We start from the raw sequence: 25124 nt of genomic DNA on the forward strand, positions 1-25124 counted from the left end.
ACAGTCTCGATAGTGTGCAGACGTGTGCACATTGCAGCATGACGTCTTTGATCCACGGGTGAAAAGGACACTTTGATTCGCTCCTCTTTATCTATAACTACTTCAGACAAAGTGTATGCAGGAGAGTGGTTAAGATTGCACGATTGTCTGTGTCTCATGTGTTGTCTTGTATTATTTTGTAATTTTTTGTTAACCCTTCTTTTGATGGTGGCACGGACACCTCTTGTTTTATGTTGAGAGGGAAGACCTTTCATCTGTGCTGTATGTTACGCACATTTGACAATAAAGTTGTATTCAATTCAATACCCCTTGAAATGCGAGTAAAATAGATTTTCAGCTCCTGTGGATATGACTTACTGTTTCAATTCTTTTGTCCGTATAGTTTTGTTCTTACTCTAACCCAGCTCTTGTTTGATATCTAGCCAGGTGAGCGACCATGAGCTGGGCGGGGGAGGAGTGGAAGGATGGACTTCCAGGCAAGGCCCTGCAGAAGATCCAGGAGATGGAGGTACAGCTGGACAAAGTGAAAAAGGAGAGAACTCAAAAACAGTTCCAGCTTGACTCTCTGGAGGCAGCCCTGCAAAAGCAGAAACAAAAGGTCAGTGGTCAAAGGGGTTTTTATGGTTGGATTCTTAACCCTGGCGAGTGAAATTGTGTTCTTTCATTGAGGGAAATTGTAAGTTGCATGGCTGCTCATTAAAAAAAAATGCACCAACGGGAAAAATCGATTCTAAACTGTATCGTATTTTATTTTTTATACAGGTGGACAGTGAGCGCAATGAAGCATCTGCTTTGAAAAGAGAGAACCAGTCTTTAGTAGAGTCATGTGACTCTGTAGAGAAAGCTCGCCAAAAGGTTTTACACGATCTAGGGGTCAAAGAGCAGCAGGTGAGTTTGAGTTAAGTCAACTCTAAATAGGTTTAATTATCGGGCAGTAATTTGTACCATATTCCACTGTCATGAAGGTATAAATTGAAGTATTTCAAGACTGAATTTGAGATATTAAGAGAAAGTCATTCAGAAATCATCACATCAGCAACGTCATTATCAAGCATGTGTTTATGTAAATGTTCATGTTTGAATCTCATATCGGAAATTGTCTTGTTGGCGTTGTCTGATCATTGATCGACTGAGGTAGCTTTTATTTTAAATACAATATTGTTCCATATGCAATACTACGATTGTTTGGCATAACAATATTCAACAGTGACTCAAATACACAAAATATAGTTAAGAGCAAATTTAAGCAAATGTCCTGTGGGGCACATCTAAAATAAAATGTGCACTATGTAAATTACTTTGTTTTAATAAAGGTGAGATATTTGGAGGGCCAGGTCAACACTTGCAGAAAGACCATAGAGCGACTAGAGCAAGAGCTTAAGAAGTGAGTTGTGTCTTTTAATTTTGTGCAAATTTTGACTGAACAAAAGGTACTGTGAAAGTGCATCGCTCATCCGAGACCACCAAATAACATCTGATTTTGCCTTTCAGGTACAAAAATGAGCTGGATCGGTCTCAACCTGCTGGCTCTTCCTCCTTGGATCTGCAGCCATTTGTTACTCCACAGAAGAGTTTCTCCACTCCAGTTTCTGTTTACAAACAGCAAGGTATCCAGCTACTGTGAACCCGCACTACCTAACTTTTTAAGCTTTATACAATACAATACATCCTGATTTATATAGCGCTTTCACAACAGCTGCAGCTGTAACAAACCGCTTAACATAACAGTTAACATAAAATAAAATAATAAACACAACACATTGTTTTTACACAATGTGTTGTGTAAATTTCCCCAGTGTGGGACTAATAAAGGATATCTTATTACATAAAACACGGACAGTCGTGCATTCCTAACCACTTTTCCCTCATACGCTTTGTTGTTTAAAGCAGTTTGAGATGAAAGTGGAGAGAATCAAAGTGTCCTTTCACCAGTGGATCAGAGACGTCATGCTCAAAATGTGCACACGTCGGCTACAAGCTAAGTTTCAGAGTCAACAAGAAGCTGTAGCATCCATTGATGGAAAAAAAAGAGATTGGTTCACTTCTCCTGTCCCATGTAAATCCATTTCAATTCCAAATGGCGACTCTCAGTTCCAAATACGCATCTGCGCTCCGACGCTCCTCTCTCCTCATCCTCAACTTCAGCAGCCACCATCCAGTTGCACCAACGCAGACTGTCCCAACAGCGCCGACATCTCCACTGAACAAAAGGGGGCTGTGAAAAATGCTGACCATTACAGTCGCAAAAAACAAACGCACCCCGGGGCTGTCCAGCACCGACAGTCAATGGCGCCGACATTCCTCCCAATCAAAATCTGTGCTGGTACAGCCGTGCTGCCGAGAAGGCGCAACAACCAAGCGCAGATTCTTCTCCTTTGACGAATGTCGTGGCCAAAAAACGCTGAAAACAGTCCACAACAGGTCCACACGACGAAACAACAAACACCATGTGACAAAACAAAAGATAAAAAACTCATGCGCCATCTGGGTGTGTGTGTGTGTGTGTATATATACTGTATATATTTTTATTATTTTTCTTTAATAAGTATTGTTGCACCGGCAAGAACACATTTCACAAATCTGACTTGTATATTTGCTGCAGATAACAAACTAGAGGATCTTCAAGAGAAATATAACCTGGAAGTCGAAGAAAGAAGAAAGCTGGAGAATGAACTCAAAGTCCTGCAAGTCAAAGTAAGTATGTCAGTCATAATCACTGAAAGTCTTGTGTGTGTAATGTACATTGTGCAAACTTCTTTCTTTTGTAGCTGTTGAATCAGTCCTCAACCAGTGTGAACCACAAGGACATTGCTCTTCGCCAAGCTGGATCCTCTATTTTCCCATGGCAGCAACAAGATCAGGCGCACACCCGCCAGTCTCAGGAAATTACTGAAACGCCTCTGAAGAGGCGTGGCACGTCCCTTTGGGATGCCCACGAGGAAACGCCCATCAAACCCAGCCAGCGGATGAGCTGTACCAGAACCGCAGCGAGTCCGGCTGGATCCCAACAAATGGAACAACTGAAAATCCTCAATCAAGGTACTGTTCACATGATATGCACTTAGAAACTAAAACATTACCTCTATAATCAAATGACTGTACATCAAATACAACATTGATATTTTTGTTCTGCAGCAAAAAATTTTTTAAAAATGGCAAGTCTAATGATTCACTCTTAGCATATTCAGTTTCGACAAAATGAACTTTTGCCCTTTGAGGTAATATTGAGCGTGTAAGTATAAATGTAAACGTTACAGGCTCTGTCTCCTCTCAACGGCAATCTCCATTTTGAATAAGTGACTAAATAAATATTTCCCTTTTAGTGTTTTTATTTTTTATTTATTATTTCATATTTTTTTTAAGAAAGCAGGGATTCTATAGCTCAAAAACTTGGCGTGATGGAGAAAAACTTAGATCTGTTTTGGATTCGGCTCCCAAACATTCGTTAAATACAGTACAGCTGTTAGGCTTTACTCAATTAAAAATTGTTTTCCCCAGTGTTATGTGTCCAAATCAATTCTTCTCTGAAAAAAAAAAGAAAGACGTGAGCATAATTCTGTTTGTAAACGCACATGTTTTGATACAGCACACATTAAAGTGGATTTGTAACTGTCCTGAATTATTGTCTTGGTGGTTATCTTTTCAGATTGCTGGTATAATTAAGAAACATACTCATCATGTTTGTTTCAGAGCTGCGTGGCCGTGTGTCAGAGCTGGAGAGGAGCATGTGCAGTCACGAGAGAGAGATTAGTAGCCAGGCCTCCAAACTGCAGGACCTTCAAGTCCAACTGAACCAAGCCCGCAAAGACCTGACTGAACGGGACCGAGACTTGACCAAGACGAGCTACGAGCTGCGTCAGACCACAGACAGACATCAGCAGCTTGAGGTCAAGGTAGGGCACGATTTTATTTCATTCTATTCCTACTACTACTACTAATATTTTATTTTTGTCCAATAAACCATCTAGAAGAGGAATGCATGAAATCTTCTGGCAGTGGTGATTTCAATGTTTCTGCCTCTTTTTCTTAGTATTCTTCAGTAGAGCAGAAGCTGAAGCAAGTTACTGAAGAAATGAGCTGTCAGAGACACAACGCTGAGAGCTGCAGACGAGCCCTGGAACAGAAGGTCAAGGACCAGGAGAGAGATAGTCAGAAGGTGCAATGACACACAGCCCGACCGCCATCTGGCCTTTTAAATGTGATACAATTAAAACATAACACCTTATCGATTTCACTGTATGCAGGAGCTCGCCCAGCTGCAAAGGTCCAATCAGACTTTGGAGCAACAAATGGAGCAGACCAGAACTAAGTTAACACAAGAGATCCAACAATACAAAAAAGACAAGAATATACTTCAGACTGATTTGGAGAAAGTAAGTCAGCTTGAGTTTAATTTATTCTCAGTTAAATTTTCCATGTTCAGCTCTGTGTCATTATTATCGTCAAATCATCGTCTTGCCTTGCTCTAGATGTCTTCTCAAAGGTGTCAGCTGGAGAGGGAGGTGGAGGAGCAGAAACAGAAGCTGCTCCGCTCACAGCAGAGCCTCCAGGCCAGCCAGACCAAAGAGGAGGACCTCTGCAAGAAACTAAAGGTAACTTTAAATGGCTTCTTCCATTGTTGTCTCACCTGACTCTTTTTGTTCCGAATTGCTGATTTACCAGTACAAGTCGACTCTACTATTTGCTTTCACTGAAACAGCCACTTACAGCTTCCAGTGTCTGGAATTCAATATAATGTAATCTTTTTGTCCTGTCATTGTTTTGCCTTTGTGGCGTTAGAGCACTGGTTTCATAACATAGTGATGAATGCTGTATAAACACACATTTTAATAGCCTGTCTACTGTACATCATCTCAGTTAAGTTTCTTTCTGATTCCAGGAGGACCAGCGAGAGAAGAACAGCATTTCTGTTCAGTTGGACCAGAGCAAAATGCGTCTGTCACAACTGGAGGACGAGAGGAAGACCTCGGACCAGAGTCTCAAATGCACCCAAGGACGCCTGGATGATCTAAAAGGTAACTTGCTGGTAGCAACATATGGCCTGCGATCCACATAAAGCCTGCTCCGTTTTTAAATTTGGCCCATGGGCATTTATATTATTAATTAACCTGCAGTGGTTGTTGTATTAATTTAGCCGATGATTTCAAAAAAAAAAAAAAAAAAGGGCAATATGTATTAATTTTTGGAATTCATATATCAAAGTACATACGTTTTTTGAAAATGTGTTTATTTTGGTTAATACATTACACAAATGCGACCAAACTATTTTATTCACGTAATGTACTTTTTGAAAATATTTTAATTCATTAATTATCAATACTTGTAATTAGAATTATTTGAATATTAGAGGATTTAGTCGTAAATAATAATATAAACACGCATTGTAAAATGTTTTTTTTTAAATTAGTTTAAGTTTTTTAAAGAATCTTTCGTATCTATTTTTTCTTCTTTTTATAAATCTAATTTTATATATACAGTAATAATTTGACAGAAAATAAGGTAGATAAAAAAAGTAAAAAGAAAGAAATCAATCTTCATTCAACACAGTTATTATGTTCAAGGGAGTAGGAAGAAGTAAAAAACGTATCTAGTCCTACCCCGTTATGTGATTGTATCTAATAAATCATTTTTATATCAATCAGAAAAGAAAAAAGTAAGAAGAAAGAAGTCTCCATTAAGGCTCATACTTTACCCTTAACCGTGATATTTTTACAACTTTTGGTTTGTATCGGGATTATATACTTCCACACCCTGACACTCTTGTGTCAATTTTCTCTTCTATTCATAATGGATATTTATATACCTGTCTCTATTTATCAACTTAGTTCTGATTTATCATTATATTTAATGTTTTGAATTTATCATTTTAACTCTGATTGATGTAGGTTGTTTGTACTATTTTTTTGAATTTGTTTTTGAACTCAGCAAGCGATTTACTCATTTTCAGGTCCGTTGCGAGATTATTCCACAGATTAACACCTTTGATAGATACACTTCTTTGCTTGATGTTTGTTCTTGTTTTGAGTTCTTCGAATAAATTGGTACCTCTTAAATCATAGCTGCTTTCTCGAATTTCGAAAAACCTCAGAATGTTTTGGCAGAGCAGGTTATTGTGTGCTTTGTACATTAATTGGGCGATTTTAAAGTCAACCAGGTCATAAAATTTCATCGTATTTAATTTGATAAATAGTGGATTTGTGGGTTCCGTATATTTTGATCTATTAATAATTCGAATTGCTTTTTTTTGTAGGTTGAGAATAGGGAGTGTGTTTGTTTTGCAGGCGTTTCCCCATATTTCCACACAGTAGGTCATATATGGTAATAATAATGAAGTGTATAATGTGTACAAAGATCTCTTATTTAGCACTTCCTTGGTTTTGTAGAGGATCCCTACGGTTTTGGCTATTTTTCTTTTTACGTTATCGATATGTGGCTTCCAACATAGTTTTGAGTCTATTACTAATCCGAGAAACTTGGTTTCATACGCTCTTTCTATCTCAATTGAGTTTACCATAATTTTAGCTTGGTGTTTGATTGGTCTTGTGCCAAAAACAATTAACTTCGATTTTTTCAGGTTAAGTGACAATTTATTTCTGTCGAACCAGTTTTTTAATTTGTTTAATTCGTTTTCTACGGTTGTCAGGAGCTGTTTCAGATTTATTCCAGAACAGTAGAAAGTTGTATCATCAGCAAATAGGACACATTTAAATTGTTTTGAGACCTTGCAGATATCATTTATATATAAGATGAATAGTTTTGGACCAAGCACTGACCCCTGAGGAACTCCGTGAGTGATTTTTAGTTGATTCGTTTTTTTATTGTTGAGTTGCACGTACTGATATCTGTTTTCTAAATAACTTTTTATCCATTTATAAGCTACACCTCTAATGCCATATCTTTCTAGTTTTTTCAATAATATACTGTGATCTATTGTGTCAAAAGCTTTTTTTAGATCTAGGAAAACCCCAACAGTAAATTCTTTGTTGTCTATATTAGTGGCTATTGCTTCCACAAACTCCATAACTCCCATTGAGGTGGTTCGTTTTTCCCTGAAGCCATATTGATTCTCACTTAACAGCGCATGCTTTTGTATAAAGCTATCAAGCCTGCGAGAAAATAGTTTTTCTAATATTTTTGAAAATTGTGGTAGTAGTGATATTGGTCTATAATTTGTAAACCGATGTCTTTCTCCACTTTTATAGATTGGAATAACTTTAGCAATTTTCATTTTTGATGGAAAGATACCAGCTTTGAATGACAGGTTGCATATGTGCGTGAAAGGTCGCACTACATATTCTATAATCTGCTTTATTATTGTCATGTCAATATTAAAGCAATCAGTTGACTTTTTATTTTTAAAAGTTTTTATAATATTTGATACTTCTTGTTTTACAGCAGTAAGGAACATCGTGGAGGAGTTTTTTTCTACATATCTATCTATTTCAAACAAGTTTGTTGGATCAGGAATTAGTTTTGCTAGGTTACTGCCGATGTTGACAAAATACTCATTAAATTCAGTTGCTATTTCTGCAGTTTTTTCCAAAATAGTATTTTTGCCTTTGATAAAATACTCTGGATAATCCACTTTTTTAGGACTATTTCTGATTACTTGGTTAAGTATCTTCCATATTTCTTGTGTGTTACTTTTATTCTGCTCTAATAGTGCATGATAATGATCTCTTTTACTGGTTCTTATAATATTTACTAGTTTATTTTTATAGGTCTTATATTTTTTTTCTGCTTCTTCAGTTCTCAATTTTAAAAACAATTTATATAAATTGTTTTTCTTTTTACATGCGTTTTCTATGCCTTTCGTTATCCATGGCTTACTTGGGTCTTTATACTTTTTGGAGACTTTAGTTAATGGAAAATGTTTATCATATAAGGAGATTATGGTAGACTGAAATACTTCAAACGCTGTATTTGGGTCTTCGTTTGAATAGACCTCGGTCCAGTTTTGTTTTTCTAGGTCTTGCTTAAAGGCGTCGGTGGAGCGTTGGGTTCTTAGTCTTATTTCTGTTATGTGAGTTGTTGACTTAGCTTTTCTATCAAAATAATTATGAAAAACTGCAAAAACAGGTAGGTGGTCACTTATGTCATTAATGAGAAGTCCACTTTCCATTTTATGGTCAATCATATTTATAAATATGTTATCTATTAATGTGGCCGTGTCAACTGTTATTCTGCTAGGTTTCAGGATTACTGGGAAAAAGCTGTTGCTGTACATAGTATTTATGAAGTCGGTTGTTTTTTTGTGTCCATTTGGGTTTAATAAGTCAATGTTAAAGTCACCACATATTATTCGTGTTTTCTTATCGTTGTTGTAACTGAGCATATCTGTTAGTTTTTTATTGAATGTGTCAATACATGATCCTGGTGTCCTATAGATGCAACTTATGATGATATTTGATGCCTTTTTATTATGTATTTCAATGGTTAGACATTCCATTAGGTTTTCTATTGTGTTTGTCAATCTCTCGATTTTACTGCATTTAAGTGCTTTGTCTACATATATTGCAACCCCCCCTCCTTTTTTGTTTTCCCTATTAGTTGCAAACATTTCATAACCTTCTATTTGCATTTCAGTTGTTTTATCTTCATCAAGCCAAGTTTCTGATATGGCAATTATTTTAAATTTATTGAATTTAGTCAGGTATACTTTGATTTTGCAATCTATGAGGATTGCCCATCTGTTTGAAAAACCAAACGTGGCCATTGAGCACAAGTTTCCCCAACTCTGCATTAGAGGTTAACCAGCTCATTTTTCCTCAGCAAAATGTGAAAGTCAAAATGAAGAGCTGAAGAGACTTCAATGCAAACTGGAGCAGCAGTCGCAAACTTCGACTCTGCAGCTGGAAAACCAAAGGAAGATGCTCTCTGATGCGGAGACAAAAAATGAATGGTGGGTGAAGAAAAGCTCCATGATTATTCCTTGAGTTGATGAGAGTCAATCAACGTTGGTGCCATCCCATTGTAGGTCCCAGAAGGAAATGCAGAAACAGAAGCAAGCAGAGGAGCAGTTGACCGACAAGTTAGCAGAGGCTATAAAAGAGGGTCAAGAGCTGAAGAAAAATCTTGCCGCCAGTCATGACGAGTGCAAGCAGTTGACACAAAAGCATCAAGCTCTATTGGATTGGAAAAATGACAAGGATAAACTCATCAACAATGCAGAGGCCATGCAGCAGGAACTCACTGACAAAATCGGTGCCTTGGACAAAAGTCTGACCTTGCAGAATGAGGCTAACGAAGAATTGAAGGTAAAGGGGTAGAAAGTCCTGAGATTTATCCAACCAAATACATCAGGAGGAGACATCACTGTATGTCGTTCTTCATTTGGTAGAAGCAACTGAGGTGTGCAGAGGAGGACCAGGCCAGGCTGTCAGCACATATTGACAGCCTGAAGGGAGAACTCCTCATCAAGAGTACAGAACTGGAAGAGAGGGAGCATCAGTACAAGGTTCTCCAGACTAAATCTTCTGAGGCTGAACAGAAACGCACCAAAGATCTGGAAAATGTTGGTGCGCAGGTGACCCACCTTGAAACGCAGGTGAATTTCTATGATTACTTTTAGCTGTCTTCAGTAAATTTTCGGCTAAAGCGTTGCACTGGTCTGCTTTCCACGAATCATTCGATCCATTCAGGTCAAAGATCTGCAGTTGCAGCTCAAAAAGGAGATTGCTCGAGCAGAGCAGGCCGAGAAGAGCGTCACCCAGCTGCAGGACGAGCAGCGAGCATCCTCCGACCTGGCGCGCTCCAAAGAACAGCTGATTGAACTTGGCCAAGCTGAAATACGCCAGCTGAGGGACACCCTTGCTCAGGCTACTGCTCAGCTCGAAGAGAGAAATTTAAGGTGAGCCATTTATTTGCTGCTCTCTCTACCTCTGCCTTAAAATGTTTATTACTCTACTTATGCAACAAATGGCCGCTTCTCCAATAGACACTGTGCTGATGTTTGAAATGAGAAAATCAGACAAAAATCCCTAACAATGAGAAGTTTAATTACATTTGCATTAACACAGATAATGGTTCCAAAAAAGGAAGAAAGGTGGACACAAATGGCCAGTATAGAGTTAAGCAAGTTTGTGTATTACGTTTTGTTGACCGTGTATGAGTTTTTGTGTACATCCCCGTTGACTGTGAGTGTTAACCTGGACTCAGTACAGCTACAGAAAGAGCTAAATGTCTTTGTGTCATGTTCTATCTCTCATTGCACCCAGATTGTCAGAGGAGAAAGCGGCTGCCTTGCAACAATGTGAGGAAAGCATTGCAGAGAAGGCAGAGGAGATGACAAAAATCAAGCTGCAGCTCGAGGAAACTCAGCAAGAGCTCCTACTTACCAAAAACCAGGTGCGCTTTGCAAGTGGGAATGTACGTGTTTTGAGTTGCACAGCGCTTCACGTTTTCCTCATTTCACCTCCAAATGTTTCAGATCAGCTCGATGGACCAGTTGCTGAAGGCCCAGGAGCAGTTTGGAGCAGAGCTGCAGAAACAAAGCAAGAAGATGTCTGAGCGTGAGGACGAGCACAAAAGGATGGATGCGGAAAATGCACAAAAGCTGCTACAGATGGAGGAGGAGCTTCGGGAGGGACATGCCCAATTGGCAGAGAAGGAAAGGCTGCTTGGAGAAGACCGTGCTCGGCTTTTGTCTTTGGAGAAAAAAAATGAAGACTTGGAAAAAGATGTCCAAGAGATGGTGAAAGAAACCGAGGTAAAGTCTTATCACATGTTGGGGGAAAATTTTGTTTTTTCAAAGCTTAGTACCATATGCTAGTAAGTGTAACATTTCTCTTTTAAAGCTCATCAAAGATACACACACCGAGAAGGTAAACAAGCTGCAGGAGCGAATATCTTACTTAGAGGAAGAAGTATCCGCAAGCAAAGATTCAGCTGAGACATTTTCGTCGCTAAAACGTGAATTTGAGATGATCAACCGCTCACACGCCGACCTCAAAAATCACGCGGATACCTTTGAGAAGACCCTCTCCTCCATGACTGAGGTCAAGACAAACTTGGAGAACTCCCTGAGCGAGAGAGTAATTCTGAATTCTGCTTTGGAAAAAGAAGTAGCAAAGCTCAGGGAGAAGGTGAGCCAGCTGTCTGAGAGTCAAGCTCTGGAAGCTCAAAGTTTCCTCAACAAGGAAAAGAGTCTCAGAGAAGAGCGTGAAGACGCAGAGAAAGCCCTCAATGCCATCAAAGCGGAGACGAGTAACGTCCGAGCAGAAGTAAAGACCATGAAGGTAACTTTGTCTGCAGCCTCACAAGGCTTGGAGGAAAGAGACACCAGCATAAAGAGTCTGAAGGAGAAGCTGAGCAGGGCAGAAGAAGAGCATGCCAAGACGGCCGAGCTCCTGAAAGAGAAGATGCTTGCTATGAACAAAATCAAGGTTTGGTTCTTTGCAATCTCTCCTTATGATGTCCACCATCATGATCTAATCTTGCAACAACACATTTGTCCTCAAGGGGCTTAGATTTTAAAACGCATACAGTACATGGGCCTGGTCTTTTGAAGAGTAACTTTAAAAAAATAGTGTAAAATAATTCATTTAAATAATTTATTCTTGTTTTTTAATTTTGAGCTATTTCAATTATGTATTTATATAATTATAGTTAACTGGTTCTTTAATTTAAAAAAATAACTGTTTAATTTTTTTTTATCGAATTTGATATTTTACTCGGGTTTTTATATACTTGTATTTAATGAATTAACTTTTTTTTTTGAAAATAGAAATTAAAAGCCCCCAAAATTTGGACTCTTAATAATGTGAATGCTCAGTGGAACAGGATAAAGAACAGGCTGCATATGAAAACTATACACAGTATGATGCTGTCAGAGATTTTCTCGGACAAAGTTAAAGAAATGACTCGGCACACAGGAAAATTGTCTTCAATATCGGCGGAAGCGGATCTCTGAGAGCGAACGACGGTTAGTTGCTCCGCGATCACACTCGAGCTCCCTTCCCGCCAATTCAGGCTTTTATTGTAACATACAAGGAAAACACTATTTGCATACCGCACCCACGGTCCGGCCCCTCGGTAGTGATGGGTTACCTGTGTTAAACATTGAACCACCAGTACATTGGCGCCTTTTCTGGCTGGTCTACATCGAATTAGCATGTTGTAGACTTTGCGGATGGCCAATGTCGTCTGGGCGCGACGGGTGTTCTCAACTCGTCTTTTGTTGTTCAACCCCTGTTCCCGAATTATTCATTCCCCTTTTGTGACCGAGTTTCGCCCTCTCCCCCGTGATCGCCCACCTGTATTGACGTTCTAATTGTGGACTTCAACAGCCCTCTGGCTTTGTGCACAGGAATTTGGGGGTGCTGGATACGCACCCAAACGTTTAGATGTGTCCAGATTAAATGAAACTTTAAACATGATACAATTTTGCTCATAGATTCCTCTAACAGATGCTAATGATTACAACAACAAAAATAAATGTTAAATACCTCTCTGGCTGTGTCAGTCAGTTCTGTCTGCAAAGATAGGATTGTTTTATATACCACATTAAAATGGGCTTGTATTTATTTTGTTTTTTTTATTTATTTTTTTGCATACAGGTTCAGCTTGAAATGCTTCAGATGGATCTGGAAGACAATGAGACAACTGTCAACTCTTATGAAAGTCAAAATGAGGCACTAAAGGAGACCATCCAGTCACTGAAGACTGAGTTAGCACAGAACCAAAGCCACATGTCTGACATGGTGATCCGACTAGAGGACAGTAAAGCCCAGGTAGATATCGGTCATTTCTTTATTTGAGATGAACCATGCCTCCCGCAGCCACTGACTAACAATTAAAGCTTTGGAATCAAAATTCTCATTTCAAATATGTCTTTTAGGTCTCCGTTTTGGAATCACGGTTGGAGGAGGTCCAGTCTCAAAACTCCATGTTGGAGACCAAGTATGTGACAGCCAGAGAGGAACTGATGGAGAGGAGTTGTGAAATAACTCGCCTGGAAGGGGACGCTGTCAAATGCAGTCAGTTGGAAGATGAAGTCGCCACTTTGACGGCTGAAGTTTCGACTCTCACTCAGATGATTCAAGATAAAAAAGAGCATGACAGGGTGTCACTTGAGGAGAAAAATAACCTCAAAGCAACTTTGAAGCAATTGGAAAATGACAAAGAGCAACCGCAGGCTGACATAAATGAAGTGTATGTTCAGAAGCAGCAGATGGAAACCACACTGGACTTGTTAGCTAAGGAGAACAAATGCCTGCAGACCAGCGCAAAGGTTTTCACTGAGGAGAGGCAGCAAGCCGAAGCACTGACACAACAAATGGCCGCTGAGGGAGAAAACACAGAATCAACACTGAGGCAGCTCACCGAAGAGAAAGCCCAGCTCCTCACCAAACTTGATCTTCTCTGCGAGCAGAAATCTCAACTTGAGGCTCAACTCAGTGAGCTGGCAAGCAAGCTGAATCAAGCAGTGGAGGACAAACTTCAGCTGGAAGAAACCAATGATCAACTGATGGAAAAGAATGTGGCGCTGAAGTCCAGTGAAGCCCTGCTGATGGAGGAGAAGCAGCGGACCCAAGCAAGCGAAGGGATGCGTGATAACAAGCTGGCTTCTCTGCAAGAGGAAAAGGAACATATCCAAAGCCTCCTCCAGTCCTCTGAACAGGAGTGTCACCTGATGAAGGATCAACTTCAAATGACAGAAAAGCAGATGGAGGAGAACAGAGCCAGGTATCGTTATTACAGTTCTCCTGCTATATTGCGGTTCATCGTTCACGAGATTTGGATTTTTTTTAATTTAATTTTTTTAATTGGCTAACACAGTATAGTGCAATGAATTATCCCAGCATTTGCAAATGGTACTGTACTTCCCTTGCATGTGAGAAAGGAGAGCCAGTTGCAGATGAACTTTTCAACTATTTGTTGAATGGCAATGGTGAACAGTTGAACACAAACACAATCGTCACACTTGAGCAAGTGCGCCTCTTGGCATTGCTCATGCCGACACTCACATCCAGACTCACTGTCAAATGCAACTGTCAGATATGTGTTGTAGTTTCTCTCCGTATGCTTGCATTTTCTTTGTATTGAAATATTTTAACAATGTTTAAAATGTGTCGTTTAATTAATTTTTTAAATGTATAGAAAATGAATTCGATGGCAAATTTTTACCTAATGCAGGTGGATCTGGAATGTATCGGCGAGTTTCTGTGTCAGTGTCTCTGCTCTTCTGTTTATGTTTAAATAACCATTGCACCTTGATTGTGTTTCAGGAACCAGCAGTTTGAAACAGAGCAGGCTGAAATGCACCAGAAGTTGTCATGCTTACAACAAGAGCTGAGTGTATTCAAGCACCAGTATGACTTGTTGCTGGAGCAAGTGGGCCAACAAAACCATCTCATACAGCAGCTCCAACGGAGCCCCCAAGAAAACTTGAGTCCCGCAGAGCCTGAAGAGGCAGGCGTGACTGGTGAGTGCAGACTTGAAACAAATGCTAATGTCATAAGGGCTTTTTGTTTGAACCATGACACATTGAGATTGACTTATCTGTAATGGTAATTCCAGCGGAGGCAGCAAGCCATTTTGATGTTGAAGCCACTGTGGAAGCAGCATTAAATTCATTGACAGGAAATGAGGCCAAATTGGAGGAACTCTCAGTTCAACCTGATGAGTCCCCCAGGTATGGTGACATTTCATTTGAACTACTCAAAAATACACGTTTAGGAGCAATACAATGAATCTTCCTTGAATCTTGTAGTGAAACGGAACAAATCCTTGAGCCGGATGTAATCCAACCAGAGATGATCGAGGAGCATGTGGAAGAATACAGAGATGCATGTATCGAAGTTAGACACCAAATGCAGATAATCGACGGGAAACCATTTGATCAGGTATTAGAGAATTGTTTTTGATTGAGTTCTCCCCCGACCAGGTTGCTGATAAATGTTGTTTATGCTGTCACTGAATATGACCTGATACATAAATTGAACTTGGCTGTGAATTTTTAACCCACTTGTAGGTTCAGGAGGAGAGCATTGGCTGCAACGTCCTTGAACATGAAGCCGCTACGTTACACTCCATCAGTGAGTAATGAAATACACACATTTGCTGCTTACATTCTCCGGACATACGTAATATGAAGTTCACTGAATCCTTTCTCTATAATCATATATAACTTTCAAGCATTATAATTTTTTACCCTTGTTAAGTTCAAAAGTCACATAACTTGTGTGTTGATATTCCGTCCAGCAGACACAGAACCTGTGCAGTTACAAGATGACCGCAAAGACCTCTCAAAGCGGGAAGAGGAAGTCCGTGCCCTGCTTTCTGAGATTGACCTGCTCACGTCAGACCTAGCACTGAGGAAGGAGTTGACCTCAGACCTCCAAGCGCAAGTCCAAAACTTGGAGCAGAAAGTTGATGCGGCTGAAGAGGAAGCACGTTGCGCAGCAAATAAGCTGAACAATGTTTTGAAGGAGAAGAATAGCTTATCTGAGCAGGTGCACAAGAGAACAATCTAGTCCTAGTCTAGGATAGAATAGCATTTGTTGTTAAACTGTGATACCAATTCTATGTTTGAATCTAGTTGTCTCAGCTGTCAGATGAAAGACAAACCTTAACGCTCCAGCTCCAAACAGCTAAATGCCAGCTAGCTGATGTTATGGAGATGTTGGAAGGACTCGAAATGGCCAAAGGTAAATTCTTGATTTGTGAAATGGTAACATTGCCAGATATTTCTAGTTCTATAACTCATTAACAAGCATGTATGTCCTGAACAGCGATTGAGTTACAGTGCGTTATCTTTTTTTTGCTGCGTAGGTGGGTGGGACGAAAAGTTCCTCCAGCAGGAAAGCGAGCTGAAGAGGGTTCGCTCCGAGAAAGCCAATCTGGAGCAACACATCCTAGGCATGGAGTGTGAGCTGGATGCCCTGCAGGAGGAGCGCAGCAAGCTGGGGAATGAGCTTGAAACTCAGAAGAGGACTTGCTCGGGCTTGGAGCAGCAAATCGAAACGCTCACCTCTGAGGTGGGCATTCATTCACCGCATGCAAGATATTTACAGAATTGCAAATCATGATAATCAAGCCTGGCAAATTCGCCCATTTGTGGGCGGGGATACACATCTTTATATTTTATTTGCTAATAAACTCAACTATTCACTTTTTTTTTTTTTTTTTTTTGCTGCACTGAGATTGAAGTGAACCAGGAACTCCTTACCCGCTGCTAATAGTGGGGATTCTCTGTAGTAAATACATTAAACCCCGGTTATGTTCCCAGTATTATAGTATAAACCCACAACTCCTGAATGTCCACTTGAAATGCGCCTTCTACAATTTCAGCCTAAAATCCTACATTCTTGTTAAACACAAACACATGAATAAATTCTAAACTAATTTTACAGTCGGTGCAAAACCAGTGAACATATTATTAAGGCTATGATGATGAATCAGCTGCACAATATGATGCAATTACGGGGCACGAGAGCAGCAAAGGTTCACTGTCGTTCTTGTACAGTGGATCGTGTACCATATGCTGTTTTCTTTTTAAGACAATCCAGCTACAATCCGAACTGGTTTCCTGCACCGAAGAACGAGAGGAGCTGAGTCAGGCTGCTGGCCAATTGCGAGAGATAATACACGGGATGAAGACAACCGACTGTGACACCAGGTCATACATATCCATTTTGGAGAATGACATCCGAGGTGCAAAGAGGGACAACGAAGCCCTGCAAGGCAGCATAGACAAAATGAAGGCGGAGAGGCAACAGGTACACAAATAACTATTGTTTGAATAAGCTCGTCCAAATCACAAAGGACGTCAATTTTAATTGACGTGATGCTATGACAATATTTTTTTTTCTGTCTCAAGCTGTCGGAGCAGATGAATGTGTTGGAGGAAGCCATGTCTCAGCAGACTGAAGAGAAGGAACAATTGATTGGGCAGCTTGACAAGATTAAGGAAGCTCACACGTCTGCCAATCAAAACACAGAGACCATGTTCAGCAAAATCCAGGTGGCGATGAAGAGTGATGAAAGCGTGTCACTAAATGTAGTCTTTCAAAATGGTACGATAGTTCCTCTCTGTTTCTTTGCCAAGGCTTTGGAGGGACAAGTACGACAGCTGACGCAGTCTTTGGAGTCGTCTCTACTTGAAAAAGGGGAAATCGCTTCTCGGCTGAACTCCACACAGGACGAGGTCCAGCAGATGCGCAGCGGCATCGAAAAGCTCCGTGCTCGCATCGAATCTGACGAGAGGAAGAAGCAGCATGTGGGCGAACTCCTCAGAGGTAACTTCTACGCATCTTTTTGCATACTTCTCAATATTGTTAATGTCCTGACCAGGAATCTGTGTGTCTATAGCCGCTCAGAGGAAGTCTGACTCACTGCAAGACCGCATTGATGCTCTACAGCGAGAGAAGGAGGATGCAGAGCAAGACCTTGAGGAAGCTGTCCTTCAGGTACTCGCAGACATACCTGCAAGAACATAAATGCTCAAAGACAAAGTTTGTGACACAATGTTGTACCGCTTACCCTTGACTTGCAATCTGATACAGACTGAGACCCTGAAAGCTGAGCTGGAAGAGGAAAGGATCAAGGTACAGTATGTACTGTCCATTCATGTGAAACGGTGTGGTTAACTGATGTTGTATTCAGTAAACATAGCAAAGTACACTCGTTGGCCGCATTGTGTACCTCACACAAACCAATGAGATCCAATAAAATGTTGTTTATACATTACCAAAAAAGTTACTGTGTTTTGTTTATTTGGGCCTTCTGAGAAATTAAGAGCCTTTTTGGGGGACATAGACAAGCGTGAATTCTCATCAATTCATTTGAGCATCTTGCCATGTCCTGAACGCGATGCCCCAAAAATTCACTCAGGAGCTCCTTACCAATTATCAGCCCCCCAAAACCAGTTTCACGGGCCCTCCCAGAAATTGAACGGGAAGTCGGTCATTTAGGTATGAGGCAGATCTGATGGCCAAATTCCAGGGTTTACAAACTCCCATTAGGGAATAAACCACAACAGACCCTAATTGCAAGTAATCATCTGAGAAACAAGCGTGATGCAAAGTGTGCTGTTTTTTTTTTTTTTTTACCTGATTCGCTTCTTGTCTCTGGCCCCCAGGTGGATGAAGAGAAGAGAGGTCTTAGTGAAGAGCTCCTGAAGCTTTCTGCCACTCTGGACAGCTTGAGATCTGAGAAGGAGAATCTGGAGCGAGAGCTGCAGATGAAAAACGGAGAGTTGGAGGAGCTGAAGGCTACCAAGGAGGAATTGGAGCGAGGCCTGAAGAGGGCAGAGATGGATCATAGAGAAGAGGAGGAAAGGCAGAGGTGCAGGGTGGAGGAGTTGGAGAGGCAGATGAGGGAGGAAGCGGGGAAACACACGAGGCTGGTGGATGACCTCCAAGTGCAGCTTGAAGCATCTCATCAACGAGAGCTATCTTTTGAAGAAAAGAGCACCGAAATGGGGAGGGAGCGAGAGAGAATGAAGAGCCTCCTGGAGAAGCTGGAGGAAGAGAAACAACTTCTGCAGGAGTCGCTGGAGAAGTGGAAGATGCATGGAGAGGAGTGGGAAAGGCAAAAAAACAATCTGATGACTTGCATTGAGGGTTTGAAAGAAGACATTGTAAAGGCCAACGAGACGGATGATAAAGAAGAGCTAGAAGGAGAAAATAGACGACTGCTAGACGAAAAACAAAGACTAGAGCAGGAGAATGACAAGCTCCTTTCTAGCAAGGAGGAGAACATTGCCCTGAAGCAGGAGAGAGACAGAGTAGAGGAGGACAGACACAGGCTGGAGGGGGAGATGAAGACGCTTCAAACGGCCTTGTTGCTTGCGGAAGAAGAGAAGAATAGTTTGTCCGTAGTTCTTTCTGCGCTGGAGCAGGAGAAGCAAAGAGCTGAAGACGAGAAGGAGAAACTGTCGGAGGAGCAACAGAAGCTTCAGTCCACGGTTGTCTCCCTGGAGGAGAAGCTGGAAACAAAGCAGCTGTCTGTCTCCGAGCTCAACCAGCAAGTACGCAACGCACACCTACCGTCCCCAATTTAAAATGTCTGTCATGATACAAAATGAATAAATGCCATTTATACAAACAGACAATATACAGAATGGTGGTTTGAATTCCTGCAACTCCTTTTTTCCCGTCCAGGTGTCTGAGCTGTCGTCTCGTGTCGCTCACGTGTCCAAAGAGAGAGACGCCACCCACAACAAGTTGAGACTTTGGATGAAGACTTGCAAACAGCTGGAGCAAGAGAAGATGCTCATACTAAACAGCTCAGGTTGGTTTACTTGACACTCGGGCTGCCACGCACGATTATTTTGCCAGTCGAATAATCACCATCAGTCGTCGCAATTTGGCAACGAATCGAATCATATCTAAATCCCAGCATATCGCACCACCAAACAGCTCCTCTTATGCACCCTTTATTAACTTGCAGCTTCAATTCTTTAAGGTTTGTCCAAATTAATAATGAAGATGACCATACATTCAGCTTTGCTTAACTCATTCACTCCGAAGCGTTGCCTCGGCCTTCAAATTCCTTTAGCTGAATATGTTTGGCGCATTTTAAAATGGAACCCAAAAAATTCATGCAAGGCAGAGTTGCACTGATACTGTTAAACGATAAATACAAAAAGTAATAGAGTACAGCACTTATTTGGTTTTGTTTTGAATTAGCCTTTATCCAAAACCTTTTCCTTTCTTCCAAAAGTGTGCATAATTTAAAAGTCGTAAATTGATCCACTAATGCAAGTCAGAAATAAAATCAGGCATTAGCCACACCGTGTTTTCTTTGTCGACGCTCGTTTATCACCGCCATGCTGCCATGGAAGGGACATTTGCAACATATTATTTTTGGTTAAATGCGCCCAACCCCTCCCTCTTATTAAAACACATGTATTTAAACACAAAAAAGTGCACGCATAAAGTGTACATACTGAATTTTATTGACAAGTGCTGTGTGCGCTGAACTCCCCTAGATGGCTGTAATGCCCAAGGTATGGAGTTCTATAGCTCCTTAATGGTCAGAAGAACCAAAAACCTTTAACACCTCACGTGTACGAAACAAGCATTATGATAGCCGCAGGGCCAGATATGCCTGATTTTCAAAATAATACATTTTTTCAGACTCCGATGATCCCAAAAAAAATCTATAAATATTTTTTTCGGTCTTTCTGTTCAGTCCTGTACCAAATGTTCCATGGAACAGTACCAGTTGGCAACACTATATTCATATTAACGTAGAAATATGTGAAACCTCATTACTAACGATCACTATAAACGAAAAAAAATCCAATACATTTTGAACATGGACCTGCTCTTCCCTCCTCCCCCAGATGGTCTCTGCAGTGAAGCATCACAGGTGGAGGATAAGCAGCTGCAAATTCAAGCAGAGGAGAGGAAGAAGGAGGTAGAGGAGCTAAAGTCATCCCTTAAGGAGGCGAGAGCGGAGTGTAAAGAAAGATGCAAAGAGGTGGAGGAGCTCAAGGCGGCCCTGGACGCACGCAGCAGAGCTCTGGAGGAGGTCAAAGGGGAACTCAAAGAAGTCGAGCAGCTGGTGGAGGAGAAGACGAAAGAAGCGGACGACACCATGAACAAATACTGCAGCGTGATGCTGGAGGTGCACAAGCTGGAGGTAGCCAATGAAACACTGACGACGAGGCTGGAGTATTTGATCGCGAGCAAACCCGCCAACAAAGACAACCTCGGCCACTCCAGGACCGCTGACGGCCGCAGACGCTCGATGAGGTCCTCGACCAAAAAACTGAATGTCCAAACAGAGAACTCTGCTCCTTCGACTCCGCCGAAATCACCACCGGGGTCCTCATCCGGGAAGAGGGGTCATAAACATATGAGCAATAAGGACAGCGCCCAGGAGGCTCTTCACAACCTCACCAAGAAGATCAGAGCCAACGCTGTGACCACGCCAAAACAGACTACCGAACAGGAGGACGAGTTCAGGCCCGAGGGGCTTCCAGAGCTGGTACAGAGAGGTATGAATGCCCTGCGCCTTTCGCATCATGCACTTGAACATCTGTAGATGGAGTGGAGTCATGATTTGTTTCTGTTAGGCTTTGCTGACATCCCGCTGGGTGAGGCCAGCCCCTTCATCATGAGGAGAACCACAGTGAGACGCTGCAGCCCTCGACTGGCTGCCAGGCAGACTTTAGACAGCAAGGTAAGCACAAACACAACTGAGTAGCCAAAGAGTATTTGTGAGGTTAATATGTCACATATTGTCATGTAAAGGTAGGTTGGGTGATTTATTTTAATTCCCATTAATCAGCAGACAACCTGTGCAAACTCCTTTTCACATTGTTTTCTGTATGCAAAAAAAAAAAAAAAAGAGTCCGGAAGGCAATCAGCGTTCATGGCGCTGAACATTGCCAAAGACATGGTGCATATTTAGACTTCCACCTTCCAGCGAGTGAGGCTGAGTGATACAATACAATACAATACAATACAATACATGCTGATTTATATAGCGCTTTCACAACAGCGACAAAGTGTAATTTTTTTTCTTCGCAAGGATCCATTACTTATCAGCTTTTGTTTAAAAAAAACAACAACAACAACAATTTATAAGCAAAGGGAAATTAATCAATTAAAGCTGTAATAAATGGAATGGAAATGCGGGTGGGGGGCTAGATTGAGATGTTATACTAAGTCATAGCGCTCAGCCCCACGCGAAGTCATGGGTGTGGGACAGCGGTGTGAAATTATCACTGGACACTGATTTACAATATCTGACTCTGTGGTTTCTGTTCAAAAGGCAAGAGCAGATAAATGTCCGATTTTCTGTGACGCCTCTGTTAGTTTTGGGGGATCTTGGCATCCACTCCCGCATTCGAGTCACCTCAATTGGAGATTGTGAAAAATGTCCACCCTGCTTCCTTTCCTGTACCCGCTTTTTCATATTGTTGTTGTTTTTCTTCATCACCAGGTGTCTCCTTCCTCGACAGACAAGTGCGAAGAAGTGATCGCTCCTCATTTGCACGAGTCACCAGAGCAAGGGGACAACTGTCACGTTCAGTAAACCCAAACACACAGCACTTTGGTCTCGGACTACATTTACAGTTAATTACACTCCACTTCTTTGAAGACCATTTTAGTCGTTCAAGTCAATCCGTACAGTTAGCATGCACCATTTTTTAAAATGTAATTTCTAAGTGGTTCAATGTAGGTGATAATATGAAAAGCAACACTCGGGACACAAAAGACCTTATTTGCAACATATCAGTAACAGCTAGCATGACAACTTCTCCAAGTGAAAACAACATTCCCAATTCCTCTGGCGGTATTTAAATCAGTTTCTCAAGTTCACATTGTTACATTGTTTTTGTCTTGCACTGTATATATTTCATTGTCCACTAAGCCGTGTTTTCAGCCTGTGTTCCTTTTACTGCATGCTGTAGATAATGTTAACTCCAGCAATGAGTCCTGTGTTCCAGGAGCTTCTTTCCTTCTAACGGCAGCTACCTTTTCATGTCCTTTTTTTTTTTTTTGGTGCTTGGACTGCTTCACCTTCTGATATTTTTATAGCTTGGTATCTTTTGTTTCTCTAATTGCAGTTTGAGCATATTCAAACATTTTATGACAGGAAGTTGCTTATAGTTAATGTGCAGGTGTAGGAGATTACCTGTTATTATGAATCCTTTTTTTCTCACTAAACTTGTTTAAACAACCTTAAAGCGTGTGTAGTCTGTCTTGAGCAAAGCCTTTCTGCTGAATCACATTTTTTGTTGTTGTTTTTTTAATTTAGCATGACTAATTGTGAATGGGGATCGTGTTAGCATAATTCTGTGGCGCATCACCACACTAAACAAAGTCAACATTTGACTGGTCCAAACAGTTCAGGCTCAATTTGTGGTGTTTGCACACTTGAGTCAGGCATCACTTGTTCATCTTTCTTTTGCGAGTCGACCTGTACGATGTTCTGACCAGAATTCACTGTTGATACAAAATTGCATCCAAAACGGTTCGATGCAGGTAAAACAACTATACTTCCCCTTTAATAAAGTGTGATAGTCACGTGCTTATATATTATCTATGTATGTGGGGAATTAGCAACAAATAAATGTTATTTTTATAACATCATTGTTTTGCACCCATACTGTTATGAAACGCAATTAAGAGTCAGCTGCTGTGGTCTTTTTTTCAGGCAGCAGTTTTGCATTCTTATAGTGACCTATAGAATTCTTAAGTGGGGGGGGGGATTCTGAAACGTAATGCAGATGTGCCATATTGCACCCTTAGAAGTGGAGGAAAAAAAAGATGTATTTTTCAGGTTAGACTGAGAATTTTTAAAGGCCAGACAAAAGCCCGGGGGTTTTTAAGTTGGCACAAAACAAAACATTTGCCTTGAATCGTTCTTCTGGCCGACAACATGAAAGATTTTAAATCAGGCATTCAGAGGGGAAGAGCTTGCTTCTCCAAATCTGTTGCATATTCCTCCAATATTTCAATCCATCAATCACGATTTTAACTCTGGTTGAATTTGCCTCTCTACATCGTGTGGTTTTTTTTTTTCTTTTAATGCAATGTCATATGCGGAAATTGTACAAAGTAACAAGCCTATTTTTACAAAGGTGTAGAAAATGCAAACATGTTTATTTTCAAATGTAGGGAGTAAAAGAAAAATAAGTTGCCAGCAGATATCTGTAAAATCGACTAAAGTACAGTCACCAACTCTTGGCTCTGAAAGTCACACCACTAGGCCTATTTTGACGTGAAAGGAAGAGAAAAGGTTCAAAGTAGGCGTAACTATTGATATGTGCGTAATTGGAAGGCCTCTTGTGTTTTTTGTTGTTGGTGGGGGGGTGTTGTTTTGTTAGTTTTTTTTTTTTTTTAATGTGGGTCGAGTTTCATAATGCAGACGGCGTCTGATCAATGCCCATTGATCTTTTCTGCTTATAGACATTAAGGTTATTGATGTGTCAGATGAGGTCAGCTTGACCTCATGACCGCTTGAAGCCAATCTTGGCGACGCACAGTTAAAGCAGTCGGGTGGTTGAAAGCACCTGAGAACAGTGCATTGTGGGTTATGGGAACGGGGAGAGCCGGATGAGCCTTCCGCACACCCCTCAGAGGGGATACTGTTGACGGAAGCCGCGGTGCCAGAACCAACTGTGGCCCAGCACACGGGAAAAGTGGGGCCGTGTTATGACTGGCACCGACTGCCGAACGTGTTTGTGTTTGTGTATGTGTGAGTGTGTCTGCAGGCTGGATGGAGAGAACGACCGACTGTCCCAACCCTGGGCTCTATGCATGAATTGAGCCATTCTCTGGCTGGCAACGCTGTATAAGCAGCAGCCAGTGTCAGGAAGTGACACCAGGCTGCAGAAAGAACACTTGATCTCGTGCTAGAACATTTGATTTACCTTAAAACAACACCGTGGTGACATTACTTTATGAGTGTGACTCCTATTTGCCCAATTTAATAAATGAATTCCTGCTGAGTCCGTCGCACGACAATCGCAAGTGACGGATAACAGGGTGTAAGAGCCTTATTGAGCCAAGGCACCTATTTTACTTCATAAAAAAAATACAGGCTCATTCTTTTAAATAAGCGAGACCTTTAGGCCCAAACCCAAAAGCAGCCAATGCGTAACTTTATTTATTCTTAAGGTAAAAACGGAGAACAGTTTTCAAAAACAGTTATGTGAAGAGGTAACTTTTTGAGTAGCCAATATACAATAATTGTGTTTGAGGGGTTGGGGGGATATTTCCTCATTAGCTCAAGTTATCTTTGCAGGGTTTTTTTTTTGGTTATGTTTTTGTTTACTTTTTTGTCAAGCTACCCCACTGGTGACGAAGTCTCAAAAGATTATCTGTGCGTCAACCTTAACGTTATTAACTCATATTGACCGGGGGGTGTCCGCATGGCTGCAAACAATTGCACACGCAGCAATTGAGCTATTCTTCCTTAACCAGGCTGCAGGCGTTTTCCTTTCTTCCTTTAAATAACAGCAAAGAGCTGACTCCGCATTTAAGGAACCAAAAATAGGCAAATGGTCATAAAGAAAGCTCAGTAAAAGCCTCCGGATGTTTTACGTCATCTGATTTATGTAGTTATTATGTTTGCAAACATTTAAGCCGCCTGAGGGACGTCCCATTCAAAGACTTGCGTTGGAAGGACAAAAAAACTGCATGCGGTAATCTTGCTCG

At 41.0% G+C, this 25124-nt stretch overlaps 1 protein-coding gene across 2 annotated transcripts; it reads left to right on the forward strand.

Moving 5' to 3' along the window:
• Nucleotides 1–434: 434 nt before the first annotated feature.
• Nucleotides 435–23011, forward strand: cenpf (centromere protein F). Of its 2 annotated transcripts, none has more exons than XM_086107192.1 (37): nt 435–598; nt 763–888; nt 1314–1384; nt 1492–1607; nt 2603–2694; nt 2769–3039; nt 3691–3893; nt 4031–4156; nt 4245–4373; nt 4470–4592; nt 4880–5015; nt 8773–8902; nt 8978–9257; nt 9341–9547; nt 9642–9850; nt 10218–10347; nt 10430–10708; nt 10797–11384; nt 12558–12731; nt 12839–13686; nt 14229–14425; nt 14521–14635; nt 14714–14846; nt 14975–15038; nt 15205–15455; nt 15542–15650; nt 15775–15980; nt 16503–16721; nt 16823–16966; nt 17051–17240; nt 17314–17411; nt 17508–17549; nt 18083–18973; nt 19107–19236; nt 20294–20950; nt 21029–21135; nt 21901–23011. In XM_086107192.1, the coding sequence occupies exons 1-37, from the start codon at nt 437–439 to the stop codon at nt 21991–21993; spliced, it is 8046 nt and encodes a 2681-aa protein (XP_085963318.1). In that variant the 5' UTR covers nt 435–436; the 3' UTR covers nt 21994–23011. The 2 variants fall into 2 exon arrangements, with proteins under 2 accessions (XP_085963318.1, XP_085963319.1); XM_086107193.1 differs by having other exon boundaries at nt 15208–15455.
• Nucleotides 23012–25124: the final 2113 nt, after the last annotated feature.

Source organism: Hippocampus guttulatus, chromosome 3, assembly GCF_054856545.1.
Source record: "Hippocampus guttulatus isolate MCC_2025c chromosome 3, RoL_Hgut_1.0, whole genome shotgun sequence".
In the NCBI taxonomy this organism is placed as follows: Eukaryota; Metazoa; Chordata; class Actinopteri; order Syngnathiformes; family Syngnathidae; genus Hippocampus; species Hippocampus guttulatus.